We start from the raw sequence: 15,034 nt of genomic DNA on the forward strand, positions 1-15,034 counted from the left end.
AGAAGAGCAGCTCGGCGCTCCTTAGAGGAGCAGCTTTCCAGGGAATCCCGGGCCCTTCCCGGGGCCGCGCACAGGCCCCGCCCCCCGCGCGCAGCCGCGCACAGGCCCCGCCCCCCGCGCGCCGCCGGGCTGCGCGTCACCGCGTGTCGCGCCCGCGTGACGTCACCGCGCGCCATGACGCACAGCGGCGAGCGACGGCGGGTCCCGGAGTCGGGGCCGGACATGGCGGCGCGGCCCGGCCCGCGGGAAGATGAATAAGGGCTGGCTGGAGCTGGAGAGCGATCCTGGTGAGCGGGCACACGGCACCGCGCAGCGGACGGGGATGGGCGCGGGCCGAGGGACAGGTCGGGGCGGTGAAGGGACTCTGAGCGACACACGGGCAGCGGGGCCTGGGCTGGGGGGGACGTGGAGGACAGGTTATGGAGGCTGCAAGGGGCGGGCTGGGGGTATGGGGGTGAGTGGGTGGAGTTTCAGGCGGTAGGATTTGTGGAGCACAGCTGGAGTTTTTGGGGGAGTTGGGGATGGGAGGTGAGCTGGTAAAGTTTGGGGGGGCTGGGGTATGGGGTGTGCAGGTGAAGTTTTGCGGGGCTGTGGGTGCATAGGCGAAGTTGTGGTGGTGTGGGTGTACGAGTGGAGTTTCGAGGGGTGAAATGGGGAATGCAGGCCTAGAGTAGGAGGGTGCAGGAGGGCAGGAGAGGTGCTGAAGAGGCTGGCATGGAGAACCTGGGAGCAGGACAGTCCTAGGTGTCCCCGTTGCCTTGAAAGTGGATTCTGTGGCAGAGTCTCGGAGTTTTTTCATCGGTTTAGATTTCAGGGCTAAAGCTGGTGTTGGCTGGTGCATTGTCTGAAATGGTTTAATCTTCTGAGTTTCTGTAGTGTGGAATGGGGTTGTCCTGTGGAAGGCTGGGAGCTGCTCTCTAGGATGGGGTGGTGAGTTTTTGGGGCTGTGGTTGAGGGAATTTGACCTCTGGAATTATACTTGTCTCTTGCACTCAGGATTCTGTTTGGCGTCAGTGTCCCTGTCACCCCCAGTTTTGCTACTCTTTATTCTCCTTACTGGTACTTGGAAAATGCTGAAATCGTTCTCATTCTGTCCTTCATCATGGCAAAAAGTTACAGGATACAGGACATGGTTTGGATTCTCACAACTGGGGAGGAAGGGTATTTGCTTGGGAAACAATCTGTCTGGGCAGAGGCAGGTGTTTTTTTTTTTTTTTTTTTTTTTTTTTTTTTGATATGTGGCAGTTTGGATGCAGGGGTGGCAGCTGGGACAGATGTTAGGAGTGACCCATGTGCTGCTCTCAGCTTTCAGCATATCCCACGAGCTGAATATCTTGCCATGGGATGAAATCTCTGGGTGCTTTACTGGTCAGGAAGGGTTGGTAGATCCAGATTTGGGCTGGCTGCTGGGTGGGGAAGAGAGCCTTGGGAACATTCAGGCTGCTGCCATAGTGTTGTGTGTGCCTGTGGACACCAGCCAGTGTGTCCCAGCCAACTCATATAAGCTGGGATGGGTGTTTGAGTGTTCCAGGAGAGGTGTCAGGAGCAGGACTACGCCTTTTGTGGATTCTGAGGTAATACAAAATACTGAAATGTGCCAGAGAAAAAAGTGGATTTGGAAGGGACCAGGAGGGTGATGGGGTTTGATGTAATGGCCTGGCCTCTCACTGGTTTGAAGCATGTTATTTCCACAGCATATTTCTTCTCACTGACAATTTTGTAAGAAAAACAATGTTTTCTGTTAAATTAATGAAGACTTTTTGCTCCCAGGAGTTTCCTCCCCATTTTAATAATTTTAACTTTGGTGTGGAAGCCGCTTGGGCTCTTCTTAATTGAGCCACGTACGTCAGGGTCCTTAAATCCGTTGCTTACAGGCATGTTTCTCAGGATTTAATCCTTCTTATTGGTGTTCCCTGGGCTTCCTCCCAGGCTTTCAGCAGCCTTTATAAGGGAGCTAAAAAAGCAGATTTGTTATTCCAGTCTCAAACTCACTACCTCCATGTGCAGAGTGACTGCCTGAAAATTGGGCTGACTGCTTCAGCATCGTAGTGGCAGCTGCTGCTCAGTTGCTGATGTCTGATAATCCCTGTTTTCTTGCTGTTGTTTCTGTATTTCTGGTTATGTCCTCCTAAATTTTGTAGTCACTGTAGACAGGCTGTTGGATTTGGTTTCCCCAAAGAGACAGGGAGATGAAGATGAGCCTTTCAACCCTTGGACTTCCCCACAGCCCTGTTGCTGTGATCTGGATGTCACCTCACTGGCTTTCACTAACATGAACAGAAATGATTTTTAAAAAAATAGCTTGTGATATCTTCAGCCATTTTTCTCTCTGGTTACAAGCATGTGTGTGTCATTTAGGTGCTCCCTGCTGCTGCTGCTCACTTGGCAGGCCATCTGCAGTGGGTCAGGATGCATTGGGCTCTGGCAGGAAAGAATTGTTTCAGGTCCTCTTGAGGAAGAGGATGATCAGTGGAGATGGAGGGGTGAAGGGAGTTGGAGCACCTCTGAGCTCAGCAGCCCCACTGCTGGGACTTGGTGTGATCCTGGTGCCACTCTGCTGTGGATTTTCTGGCTGTGCCTTGGCCTGGGACCATATGGGACATCAAGGGATGATGACAGCACATTTCCTCTCTGCAGCCAAAAGTAACCTGTTGGTTTTGTTCCTTTTAGGTCTTTTCACACTCCTGGTTGAAGATTTTGGTAAGTCCTAGAAAGCTTTCTGAGAAGTTGGTTTTTTGTCTGCCATTACCCTGTCCTTTCTGGTGGGCCTTACACCAGCTTCTCTCCTTTGTCTGCAGGGGTCAAGGGAGTGCAGGTTGAGGAGATTTATGATCTGCAGAGCAAATGCCAAGGGTGAGTCAGAGGCCTGAGAATGTGAGTTTTGCTAAGCAGAATGACCTGTGAGCCTGGGAACTCATTGCCAGGTGTTGAGAGGGGCCCTTGTGAGCTTGTCTGTCATGGAGGTCAGGGCTGTAAGTGATAGACCAGGAGGGCTTAATTGGGTTTGGGGCAGGTGGGGGACATCCTCCAGGGGATTCATCTCCCCCTCACCATGGAGAGGTGGTGTGGTTGCAGTGTGAGCTTTCTCCCTGTCCTGGTGCTATGAAAAGGCTTTGAGGGCTCTTAAAAGCCATTGCTGAATTCTTCTCAAGAATGAATCCAAGGTAAGTGTAAAAGGAGGCTCATTCAGTGACCAGGCACCATTCTACAGGTCAATCATTGTCCAGACGGGAATTTCCCATTTCTTTGTCTTCAGTCTGTTAAGACTTGTCAATCCCCAAAGTTTTCATGCTTGATTGTTGGCTGAACCTGAAGTATCAGCACAGGAGTGTCGTCAGTAGTGTTGGGCTGGGGGGATTGTGGCAGGGGTGGTCACTTCCAGAAAGATGGCACTGGTTGTTCTGCTTTTCCTCTCTCTCTTGGCTCTGCCTGTGAAACAGAACGTTTCTGATGCTGGGCAGAGCTGGAGCTGCTGTTTTCTCTCTGCAGCCCCGTGTATGGGTTCATCTTCCTGTTCAAGTGGATTGAGGAGCGCCGGTCCCGCCGGAAGGTCTCCACGCTGGTGGACGAGACCTCGGTGATCGATGATGACATCGTCAATAACATGTTCTTTGCTCACCAGGTAGGCTCCAGGTGGGGGGAATGTTTGTCTGGGGTGTCTCCTGTGACACCTCAGGGAAGCAGTGTGTGTGGTACTGAGAGGCTGCACTGGTCTTGCTGGTCATGAGGGCAGCTCCTCTTTTCTGGGAGGGTCTTCCCTGAGCTTCAGGTTGGAGAGAATCCAGTGAGGGATAGGAGACTGTGACCTGTGCTGTGAGCAGATGCTCATGGGGCATGGTGATGCTCTCTAAGTGATACTGACTTCCCTCCTTCCTGTGAGAGCTGAGCATCCACCTGTGCTGCTCTCACAAGTGCCGATGGTTCTTGCATCAGTGTCTTCAGTTAATTGTTGTCAACACTGAGGGGTTGTTGAAAGGCTGCCTTGTTCTTGCTGGTTAAGTTGGTCTTTGTGTTATTGTCCAGCTGATCCCTAATTCCTGTGCCACCCATGCCCTGCTGAGCGTCCTCCTGAACTGCAACAATGTCGACCTGGGCCCCACGTTGAGCCGCATGAAGGATTTCACCAAAGGCTTTAGCCCTGAGGTAGGGGAAGGGTTGGGCTGTGCAGAGGTGACATGGGTGGTCTGCCTCTTGCTCACCTCTTTGAGTGATGCTCTTAATGAGCTGGCTTCTTCCCTGCCCTCTGTGGCTGCACACTGCAGCAGGATTTCCTCTTCTCTCTCATATTCCTGCCTTGCCTAGCTCAGAGCCTTGGTCCGCTTTAGGCTGGGCACAGCTCTGAGCTTTCTGTCATGTAATCAAAAATCCTCCTCCCTTCAGACCTATTGTGAAGTCTGTTTTTCTCCAGTTATAATTTATTCAGTAAAAATTGTACGCTTTTTCCGTCTTGGACTTTACTGTAACTCAGAAGAGTAGAGGATGTGCCTGAGAGTTTCTGTCCTGGTCCTGTGGGGAGATGGAGAGAGGGAGTGGGAAGGTGAAGCATTTTGTTTGTTCCCTGTCACTTCTCAGCTGTTCTTCTCTCTTGCTGTTGACTGCAGAGCAAAGGCTATGCCATTGGCAATGCTCCGGAGCTGGCCAAGGCCCACAACAGCCATGCCAGGTGAGTGAGGGTGTCTGCAGCTCTCTCTCTCTGGAGGAGGCAGACTCTCCATGACCTCTTGCCCTCGCAGGCCAGAGCCACGGCACTTGCCAGAGAAGCAGAACGGGATCAGCGCAGTGCGGACCATGGAGGCTTTTCATTTTGTCAGCTATGTCCCCATCAAGGGACGGCTCTTTGAGCTGGATGGGCTGAAGGTCTATCCCATTGACCATGGTAAGAGCTCACCTGTCCCTGCTTGTTGAAACAGGTGAATAGCACCCTGGTGTTTCCAAATGTGTTGTTTTTCATTGCCTCTTAGTGTGAACTGGTGTTAGTGGACAGTCACTCCAATGGCTTCCAGACAAATATTGGCAGCTAATTTTGGAGACTGCGTGTGATGGGGACTGTGCCTAGGAAGCAGTGATTTCTAAATGCATTGCTTTTGTTTTTCCAGCCTTGCCCTTTTCCTCGCCAGTTGCTCATGGCCACAAGGTCCTTCAGCTCTGAAATAACTTCATATAGCAAGGAGAAATTTATCTCCTCACTCTCTCCTTGTACCAAATAACCACGGTGTGTTGAGGCAACTGGTCCAAACAGATCCCACTGGGCTGCCTGGGTTATTCCATTCTCTTAGAACTTGACCCCTCAGTTCTGTCTTATAGGCAGTTATTTTTCCCTGCCAGGTTTCTGTCTGTCAGCCCCTTTGGTGAGGTACCCACTTCATGTACTTGGTTTACTTGAGCATGGCTTGCTTTGCTAAGTCCAGCTGTGTCTTGTTCTCCCAGGGCCGTGGGCAGATGATGAGGAATGGACAGACAAAGCCAGGAGAGTGATCATGGAGCGCATTGGCTTGGCCACTGCAGGGTAATGTCCTGGCCCATGGGGCAAGCACTGGTCCCTTGCCATATTTCCCTGAATTATTTGTACTGGGGTTTCTGAGTGGCAGATTGTGGAAGTGAGAGTGGAGGTTGCCTACGGAGAGGTGCAGGTGCTCTGCCCCTTGCCTTCTCTTGCCTGCAGAGCATGCATTCCCTGTGTGGTGCAGAGCCCTGCAAATGCTGCACAGCATTAAGAGTGGCCTGGTTAGGTCCATGTTAGCTCAAGTCCATAGGAGGAGTGGTGCTTCTGGTCTTGAGCTGGGCCTCTTGGATGCTTGGGCATGAGGGTGACAGCACTGGGACAGATTGCCTAAAGAAGTTGTGGAATCTCTCTCTTTGGAGATATTCAAAAGGGGTCTGGCTGTTGTCTGGGTGACACTGCTGCAGTAGATGACTCTCTCAGGTCCTTTCCCACCTTAACCAACCTGTGACTGTGAGAATGTTTTGTGTGGTGGTTGAAACAATCTTGCACTGCTTCTTCAGCCACTGTGAGGTTGACTTGGTTTTGGGAAGAAGCCTTGTGGGTGTTAAATGCCTGGGCAGGAGGTGGGGATAGGGCTGTCACCATGTGGCTGAGGGCTGCTGCCCTTCCTGCAGGGAGCCATACCACGACATCCGCTTCAACCTGATGGCCGTGGTGCCTGACCGGAGGATGAAGTATGAGTCCAAACTGCACATCCTGAAGATGAACCGCCAGACTGTGCTGGAGGCCTTGCAGCAGGTAGGACAGCCCAGGCACTGCAAGGCTGGGGGGGAATAGACTTTTTCAGGGCATCTACCTGTGCTGCTAGGGCCCTCATTTTAGAGGTGTTGTTTGGCCTTGGGAAGAACCTTGTGGGAAGAGGAGTTAGTCAGCCTCACTGCTCACCTGTGTCATTTGTGTGCCTGGGCACTTGGTGTTGGCTCATCTCATGAGCTCTGCAGTGCTTGAGGAGGGGGAAGGATGTGGTTTGGGTCGTTGCTGGTCCAGCATGCAGTTTCTATGTCATTTGCTTTCAAGCTTATCCGAGTAACTCAGCCTGAGCTGATCCAGACCCAGAAGTCTCAGGAGTCTCAGCCTGCTGAAGAGGCAAAGCCAGCCAGCAGCAAAACTGTGACTCCAGAGAGCACTCATCCAGGTAGGACCTTGTACCAGCAGTGTTGCCAACTGGCCTGCCATGGAGTGAGCACAGGGTGGTAGTGACAACAGCTGTCTGACCTTGGGCTTGGGGCAGTTTTATTGTCAGCTTCGCTTTTTTTTTCTGTGATCCCTGCTTCATGTGCGCTGTGCTGGGGTGTGGTGATGCCTCTGTGCCTGGGGGTTTGTTGGAGAGTGCGAAGCCTGAAAGTGAGAGGGCTGGAGCCTGGGGACACCAGTGACAGATGGAGGTGGTTGTGGTGGTCTGTAGGAGTGTAAGAGCTCTTCTCTCACCTGGGTGAGTAAGAGGTGGTAAAGGACATGGAATAAAAGGTGACAGTGCTGGTGAGGAAAGGCTGTGCTGTGCTTGTATGGCAGATGGCACAGATGAACCCACCAGCCAGGGCCACACCACAGCCACACAGAGCCCACCCAGCAAATCCAAACCGGTGCCAAAGACAACAGTGAGCGGCATCAATGGGGCCCCTCCAGCAAACCCCAACCCCATTGTGCAGAGACTGCCAGCCTTCCTGGATAACCACAACTATGCCAAGTCCCCCATGCAGGTAAGCTAGAGTGCCAGGCTAGCAGCACACCTGATTCAAGCTGAGCTCTTTGCCTGGAGTCCCTCATGTCTGTGGGACCACAGGTGTTAGCTGCCCTAAGTGTGGCACTACCCCAGCACTAACCCAGGCTGGGAGGGAGAGGGTAAATAAAGACTGATCTGATAAAGGAGGTTAACTTTAATGTGGGTAAACTGAGCAAAAATGGGAAAGGGTCCCTGTTTCCTATCAAAAGAGCCAAGTCCTGGTGTTGGGCTGAATGAAGGACGAGTCCAGTGGGTTCCTCCTCCTTGCCCTGCTGCCAGCAGGCTTTCAGCAATGGTGTGTTGCAGGAGGAAGAAGACCTTGCAGCAGGAGTAGGTCGCAGCCGGGTCCCAGTCCGACAGCACCAGCAGTACTCGGATGATGAGGATGACTATGATGATGATGATGATGAGGAAGTTCGTAACAGCAACTCAGCCATCAGGTGACAGCTTGAGCTGAGGGTGGGGGGCTGGGAGCTGACATTTGCAGAACTGTCAGCAAGGACTTCCCTGATCTCCTTCCTTAGATCTTGACAGTTCGATTTTTCTCTTCACCTACCATTTTGCTTTTCATTCACTGGGCTCAAAAGTCCTTCAGTAGCTCTTTACAGCCAGCTCTGAATTTCAGCTGCCCTGAGAGTAACAGTGTTATTGGCAGGCTTTGGGGCTTTGAGAAACCTTGGTTCCACAGTGCTGAATGCCAGTTCAGCTCCTGGTGACAGTGTTGGTGTGCTTGGACTGCTGCTAAGGCCAGGAAGTTGGGGTCACAGCAAGGGAGCTTTGGGGTCTTTGGAAGAAGAGCAGGGGTACACAGCAGCCTGTGCCACCCAGCAGTGTAGGGATCCCTGGGACTGAGTGGCTCAGAGTACTGCTGAGGTGCTGCAAGAGAACCCGGTGGCACTGAGGGTGGTGTTGAAGTGTTTCAGACTTTGTTTCATCCCAGCAGGCAGCCTGGACTGCTGAGCACAGAGCTGACAGTGTCCAGGCTGGGCCCTCCTACCAGCTATTCACCTTCCCTGCTGTGTTTCTGGGCAGATACAAGAGGAAAGGGCAAGTGAAGCAAGAGCACATGGCAGGGGCTGCAGATGGCCAGCTGTCTGTCCTGCAGCCCAACACCATCAACGTCCTGGCTGAGAAGCTGAAGGAATCTCAAAAGGATCTTTCCATTCCCCTGTCCATCAAGACGAGCGGCGGGGGTGCCGCTGTGGCGGTGGTCACGCACTCCCAGCCCTCCCCCACGCCCAGCAACGAGAGCACGGACACGGCCTCCGAGATCGGCAGCGCCTTCAACTCGCCGCTGCGCTCGCCCATCCGCTCGGCCAACCCCACGCGCCCCTCCAGCCCCGTCACCTCCCACATCTCCAAGGTGCTGTTTGGGGAGGAGGACGGGCTGCTGCGTGTCGACTGCATGCGCTACAACCGGGCCGTCAGGGACCTGGGGCCCATTGTCAGCTGTGGGCTGCTGCACCTCACTGAGGACGGCGTGTTCTGCCCGCTGGCTGCTGCAGGTAAGTGCCTGCTTTGGAGTCTCACCTGGGGTGACAGCACAGTGTCTTTTGACTTCGAGGGTGTCTGCCAGTCCTTTGTGGTGGCTCCTAATGCTTCCTTCCCCTGTGTGTAGATGGGAAAAACTCCCCCTCTTCCATCAAACCCGGTGAAGAGGCCCCGGTGGTGATCAAACTGGAGGAGAAGGAGGGCAGTGAGGCCAGTGACAGCAAAGAGAAGGTGGGACTTGGCAGGACCAGTGATCACCCTGGGGGGGAAAAGTATTCTCCCAAGGTGAGTTTTGTGCTGCGACAGCCCTGGGAACGTGGAGCTCACCCGGAGGCGCAGCAGCGCTGGCAGTGACTGAACTGCATGTGCACGCTGTCCCCTCGCGTGTCGTCGCAGCCGTGCCTCCAGGCACAGGGCAGTGCAGGTTTTGTGCCTTACGTCATCTCGGGGACCTTGGTAGTGGGCACCGCCCCTGTCTCTGCAGCTGACACATTCAGCCTGCTGTGCTCTCCTCTGGGCCAGGAGCTGGTGAGACCCTGCAGTCCCAGCCTGCTGGTAACTCCACAGCCTGTCTGTGCCCTCCAGCCAGGGGCAGGACCAGGCTCAGGTGGAACAAGTGCACCAAGGGCTGCCTGGAGGAGAGAGCTGAGTAGAAACTGCTATTCCAAGAAGAAGTCTTCAGATTTTGTTTTTCAGGGGAAGCAGGCCCAGGGGCGGGTAGAGGGGACAGGGTTTCTGGCACACAGGCAGCCCTTCCACCTGTACCAAAACCAGGTATATTGAGGCAGGGGCAGAACCCACCTTCCCTGGGCTGGCCATAGTGAATTCCCTACAACAAACTGATCTCTTTGTTTCTTCCTGGCGAGTGTTTTTCCTTTGATGAATCCTCATTCCTAGCACAGAAAGGAACACCTGCTGGCTCCTAATCTGTGGCTGGCTTTGTGCTCATGATTGGTTTGCTTGTTCCTGGTAGGAGCTGCTGGCGCTGCTCAAGTGTGTGGAAGCAGAAATTGCAAACTACGAGGCCTGCCTGAAGGAGGAGGTAGAGAAGAGGAAGAAATTCAAGGTGTGCTGCTGGCTTGTTTGCACTGCTCATTTAGCTGCCCAAAGGCTTTTGTCTGAGATGGTTTTATGTAAAAATGGAGGGAGCTGAGAATGGTGATGAGCATTCAGAGTCTCTTCCATGTTACCAAACAGCCCAGCAGGGCAGAACTCTTACCAGGACAGACCACAGCACTGGCAGCTTGGGGGAGGGTTGATACAGTGTTGGGATGAACATCAGCACTGATAGAAGGAAGGGGAGAATCAGACAAACCTCCCCTGGCCACCCTTACCTGTTCCCAGCTGCCCTTTGTGAAGCATCTGAACTAGGGTGGAGACAGTCCCAAGATAGGCTGGGAGATGGGTCCCTTCCTGCTTTATTCTCCTTAGTCTATGGGCTGGGCCAGGCATGCCAGTTTTTTGTCCCCTGTTAACCCTGAACTCTCCCTTCTCCCTGCCCCCTGCTTCTGGATTATTTGTGGATTTGTCTCTTTGTAGATTGATGACCAGAGGAGAACCCACAACTACGATGAGTTCATCTGTACATTCATATCCATGCTGGCCCAGGAAGGTGAGCTGTGCTCACGGCGCAGAGGGTTTGGGTTCAGCTGGGAGAGCTCCACTGAGCGTGATGAAGCAGCAGCTGAGAACCTGGGCTGCTCACCCTGCCTGGCTCCCTGTTTAGGCCAGGCCTGGGGCACAGGCTGACGCTCAGTCTGGGGAGCCACAGATCTCTGCTTTCTCCTTCCAGTTTGTAGTCCCAGGAGGTGCCCGCTGATGGCTTTTGAGCGAGAGGGGCAGGGCTGCCCTCTGGCATGGGTAATCCCAGCACTCCAGGCCCGTGTGTGTGCTCTTCCTGCAGGCATGCTGGCCAGCCTTGTGGAGCAGAACATCTCCGTGCGCAGGCGGCAGGGAGTCAGCATCGGCCGCCTGCACAAGCAGAGGAAGCCGGACCGCCGGAAACGCTCCCGCCCCTACAAAGCCAAGCGCCAGTAACCAGAGAGCCAAGACTGAGAAACAGCAGTTGGGCTTTGTGGCTTTGGGCACTGGCACTTGGATCTGTGTTACCCTTTGCCCAAGGAAGAGGACCACAGTGACAAACCCTCAGCCCAGGTGGAGCCTGGGGACAAAAGGAAATTGGGTTTTTCTCTGCACCTAAGCTGTGAAAGGCAAGACCCTGTCTGAAGGAGTCCCTGCAGCAGAAGGGAGTCTGAAGTGTTCAGCTGCCTGACCATGCTGTGGCAGCACCCTGACACTGTCACCTCTGTCTCAGCAGCCTGGTTGAGGACTGTGACCAGAGGGAAAGAGCTCACCCAGCTGGGGATGGGTCTGGTGTGGGAATGCTGGCAATGCCGATGTGAGGCTGTACTGGCCACAGCTGGCTGTGGCTTGTGTCCAGCATCCAGGCCTTCAGCTCTGTGCTTCTCTGGGATGTTGATGTCTCTTTTTTTATCCTTCCCTTACCCAAACTCATTTTTGGTCCTAACCAAGGCTTTGGCCATTCTTAGCAAGGTGGCTCCAGGACAGAGCTGCTTCTGCACCCACCCCACACTGCACTGCCCAGAGCCTGGTGCTGGCTGAGCTCCTGGGGCTTGGCTCCCCAGTGGGCCATGGCAGCTCTTTTGCTGGATGAGGGTGGGTAGGCTCATCTGTGGAGCTGGGCCTTGTGCCCAGCCCTCTCTGGTGGTGCTGGGGGTGGCCTGTTTCTCTTGCTGCTCTGGCTGCTCTCCTTGGGACCAGCTCCGTGGCCCTGGCCATGCCTGTGGGTTACACAGCATTGCACCAGGCCCAGGCTCCAGAGGAACCCCATCAATTATGAACAGTCCAAGCTTGTGTGGTGGCCTTGGTGGTGCTGGGCATGGCGTCAGGGTGGACACTGGCTGTGGCTTGGTGAATGAAGCCTCTTGACAGGGGCAGATGCAGCTGGTTGCTGCAATGGTGGATGTGGGATGGGGGCAGCAGCAGAGGGAGCCCAATCTCTTCCCCCTGGCTGGCTGGCTCTTGCCTCCTCCCAGCCCCCAGGAGCCTGGCAGAAATCTGAGATTCCAGAGGTGAGCATTGCTCCCCACAGATGTCCTAGGGTGAAGCTGCCACAGGAGAGGACTGAATATTTTCAATATGTGTACAGATCTTGACTATGGAATGAAACCGTTCTTTTGGTATTTGTTGAAGGAAAGAAAATCCTTCTGTCTCTTGCTGTGTCTAATATCAAGTACTGTAAATAATGGATCTGTCTGAAGGAATAAAGCTATCCTGTAACGGCCAGCCACGGAAGAGGTGTGTGAGGGAAGGGGGCTAGGGGCAGTGGGGCTGGAAGCACCAAGTGCAGCTCCAGGCCCTGTTATCCCTGCTGGCAGCTCTTCTGTGGTGTAGAGATTTGAAGTAATCGTGAAGAGCGCAACATCACCAGGCTCAATTTATTGACACACCTCAACAGGGGAAGGGCAGGACTCACCTCAACAGAAGGAGGGCAGGAGGACAGGGGGGTAGCAGCCTGGCTCAGGCCCTCAGCTGCAGTAGGTTCCTGGGCTGGCCTGACTGCATTTTTTGGCTAAAAGTCCAGGGCACAGATCAAGGCTGTACCCCGTTTGATCCAGTGCTTCTCTGGCTTGTCCGTAGGGATCTCCACAGCAATCACATAGTTGGTGGAATGGCCCGTTGTTGACAACGTGCCTGTAATGGGGGAAGCAAGTGTACGAGGGTGGTGCTGCTGCACAGTGACCAGGGAATCCCAGACAAGTGACCCCATCCAGGAACCCTCCCCACCCTAAGCCAGGTGACTGGCTGAGCAGGGCTCGGGGAAACAGGCCTGTCAGCTTGAGGGGACCTGGCCATGGACACTGCTGCAGAGTTAGCCAGGGTGGCTGGCTGCTCCATTCTCTCAACCACAGCAGGAGAAATCTTTCCTCCCTGGCTGGCAACTGCCAACAGTACCTTGCTCTATGCCCATGTATGCCAGGAGGAACTCCCTAGTGCCCCTCCCGGGCTGCCCCTCCTAGCTGCTCCTGCAGATCCCGTGCTTCTGGAAGTCTGCCTTTAGATCCCTTACCTGCGCGAGTGAGTGTCTTATAGATGGGGCACAAGTAGGAGCCGGATTCCGGAGGCTTGCGGTTGGCGATAGGTAGCAGCCAGATGACAGCCATCTCCGTGTAGAGCTCCTTGGGGCGGGACTCTGCCAGCAGACCTGCAGCCGCGTCCCAGCGGGCACCCTCCAGGAACAAGCCGTGGATGTAACAGCCCACCTTGGGCTGGTGTGTCAGCTCCTTTACCGACTCCTTCATGACCTGCCCAGGGGAGGGGCCGCCGGGCCCTTGCTCAAGGCGTGTCCCTGGGGGCTCAGCCCCAAGAAGCCTCTTAAGCAGCTCTTAGTTAAGCCAGCGCTGCCAAAGGAGAGTGTGCTACAGCTCTCAGCGGGGCAGCCTGTGACAGAGCGGGCGAAGTGGGATGTGAGCAGGTCTGGAAGCAAAAGCCTCTGCCAGCTTGGGGAGGTGTCTGGCAATGTGGGTAGGTGGGTGTATCCAAGCACAAAGAGGATGGTGGGGCCATAGGCAGCTGTGTAGCCTGATGGCTTCACCTCTTGGGCAGGGCCTTTGTGGCCTTCTAGCAGGAAATTCCAGATAAATTCACACTCTCCACCTGATTTACTGACCTTGAAGCCAAATGAGATGGTGTCGATGGAGATGACAGACTTCCTGGCAAAGTTCTGCAGTGTCCCGGTGAGAAAGGCCTGGGGGAAGAAGAACCCACTGATCCAGAACACGGAGGGGATCCCATGGCTGATCCAGTTCTGCAGGAATTCAATCCGCTGCACCAAGTCATTCACCCACGATGCCAATGGCTTCAGCGACGGATAGGCCTGTGGGGCACCCACAGAGAGAGGTGCTGAAGGCAGTCAAGGAGAGCCTGGACCTTGTGCTTCAGCTGCTGAGAGCTGCCCAGAGCCCAGGGGCTGGGAACAACTGTCAGCTGCACTAGGCAGGAGACATGTCCATGCCAGGGGACCAAGAGCCAGCTCCACGTGAGACAGCCCAGTCCAGCAGCAGCTGATAACACGTTCCTCTGGTTTGGGTGAGCTCTGGCAGGCAGCTGGCCTGGCTGGGGCATATACCTTGGCATTCCATATTTCGGGAACACTGTTGTTGTACAAACTGCTGGCCATTAGCTCCAGCTGAGAGGACATCACAACCAGGCCCTTGAGAGCTTTCAATAAATCCTTCAGACTTGAGGCAACCTCCTCCAGGAGCTTGTTGTACCTACAGAGAAAGGGCAGAGGGAGCAGAGTGACTCTGTCCAGTGGTTTATCACCCAGTGCCTGCCCAGAGAGGGTGTGGATCTTTATACACAAATGAAGCTCTTCCATGTAACCCCTAGCCCCAGTCCTCTTCAACAAGATGTCACAGCTGCTCCCCCAGCCCTAAATTGGTGACTGCAGCAGATGGAGACAGAATCAGCCAAAGGCCCTGGCCAGGACAACACAGTTGTTAGTGTGACTGCCAGCCCCACTGTTGTGCTCAGTGATGAGGTTCCCCAAAGGTGGGTGGCAGCAGGGGCCTGCATATCTCTGCTGTTCCCTAGCATGTGATCCCACAGGAGTTTCACCTGATCACCTCCTGCACCAGCACTGTGTTCATGGATTCTTCATAGAGCAGTGGGTATTTGTGGATCACCTCCTGCACGTCCATGGTGTCAGGCAATTTTGCCAAGATGTCCTTGGAAGTCTCCTCCACAATCTGGAAGGAAAGCAGCAAGTAGGTGCTTTCCCATCCTTCTAATCCAGGCCCATGGCTGCTGAGAAGGGGGAGAACTAACACTGGCATGGCACTGCCATTGCTGGCACCCAGCAGGTAGGGTGGCACCTGCTGAGAGCTGGTGCTTGTGGGCACTGCCCACACTGGGCACGGGCTGCCAGAGCACTGTTGGGACTGGGACACCCACCTCTTCCCTGCTGCGGCCTCCCAGCGTGATTGTCTTGGGCTGCAGCTGTGCAATGGCCCCCAGCAGAGCAAAGGTCTCGTTCTGAGCGAAGGTGATGTCGGCATTGTCGTGTAAACCAAAGAGCTCTGGGCTGTCGTTGAGAGGCAGGCCCTTGACGTACTGGAGGTAACCCTGGAGAGGAATCCACAGAGACTGAGAGGCCAAGACCAGCTGAACATCCCAGGTTCTTACAAATATTATATTCCCCCAGAGAACTGAAAATGCAGTGGGTTTCAGAGAAGAGAGATCCCCTTTGCACTGTGACAATCTCCCCAGATCTATGAGCTACAATTTGTGACTTG

The 15,034-nt window shown here is 54.4% G+C and overlaps 2 protein-coding genes across 3 annotated transcripts in view; one reads left to right on the forward strand and one right to left on the reverse strand.

The window, feature by feature from the left end:
• The first annotated feature begins 181 nt into the window (after positions 1-181).
• On the forward strand, positions 182-11,244 carry BAP1 (BRCA1 associated protein 1). Of its 2 annotated transcripts, none has more exons than XM_066326794.1 (17): positions 182-287; positions 2,671-2,700; positions 2,799-2,853; positions 3,490-3,622; positions 4,024-4,143; positions 4,602-4,663; positions 4,734-4,876; positions 5,428-5,506; positions 6,118-6,241; positions 6,521-6,638; positions 7,016-7,203; positions 7,533-7,666; positions 8,259-8,731; positions 8,845-9,002; positions 9,691-9,783; positions 10,257-10,329; positions 10,621-11,244. In XM_066326794.1, exons 1-17 carry the CDS (start codon positions 251-253, stop codon positions 10,752-10,754), a joined length of 2,154 nt encoding a protein of 717 aa, XP_066182891.1. In that variant the 5' UTR covers positions 182-250; the 3' UTR covers positions 10,755-11,244. The 2 variants fall into 2 exon arrangements, with proteins under 2 accessions (XP_066182891.1, XP_066182892.1); XM_066326795.1 differs by having other exon boundaries at positions 8,845-8,948.
• Positions 11,245-12,177: 933 nt separating this feature from the next.
• The window catches only part of DNAH1 (dynein axonemal heavy chain 1), a 67,063-nt gene continuing 64,206 nt past the window's right edge, over positions 12,178-15,034 (reverse strand). Inside the window, exons 73-78 of the mRNA XM_066327093.1 lie at positions 14,694-14,864; positions 14,358-14,488; positions 13,867-14,011; positions 13,408-13,614; positions 12,808-13,042; positions 12,178-12,431 (exon numbers count right to left, since the gene is read on the reverse strand). Coding sequence (XP_066183190.1) covers positions 12,310-12,431; positions 12,808-13,042; positions 13,408-13,614; positions 13,867-14,011; positions 14,358-14,488; positions 14,694-14,864 — 1,011 coding nt within the window. The 3' untranslated portion in view covers positions 12,178-12,309. The remainder of the gene's footprint in view (positions 12,432-12,807; positions 13,043-13,407; positions 13,615-13,866; positions 14,012-14,357; positions 14,489-14,693; positions 14,865-15,034) is intronic.

The sequence above is a fragment of the Sylvia atricapilla genome, chromosome 11, assembly GCF_009819655.1.
Source record: "Sylvia atricapilla isolate bSylAtr1 chromosome 11, bSylAtr1.pri, whole genome shotgun sequence".
NCBI lineage: Eukaryota > Metazoa > Chordata > Aves > Passeriformes > Sylviidae > Sylvia > Sylvia atricapilla.

Excerpts from the sequence above, each read along its gene's own strand:
- BAP1 (XM_066326794.1), top strand. The coding sequence starts at position 251 with ATGAATAAGGGCTGGCTGGAGCTGGAGAGCGATCCTG. Across the intron at positions 2,854-3,489 it reads CTGCAGAGCAAATGCCAAGG|CCCCGTGTATGGGTTCATCT; the intron begins GTGAGTCAGAGG and ends TTCTCTCTGCAG. Across the intron at positions 6,242-6,520 it reads TGCTGGAGGCCTTGCAGCAG|CTTATCCGAGTAACTCAGCC; the intron begins GTAGGACAGCCC and ends TTTGCTTTCAAG.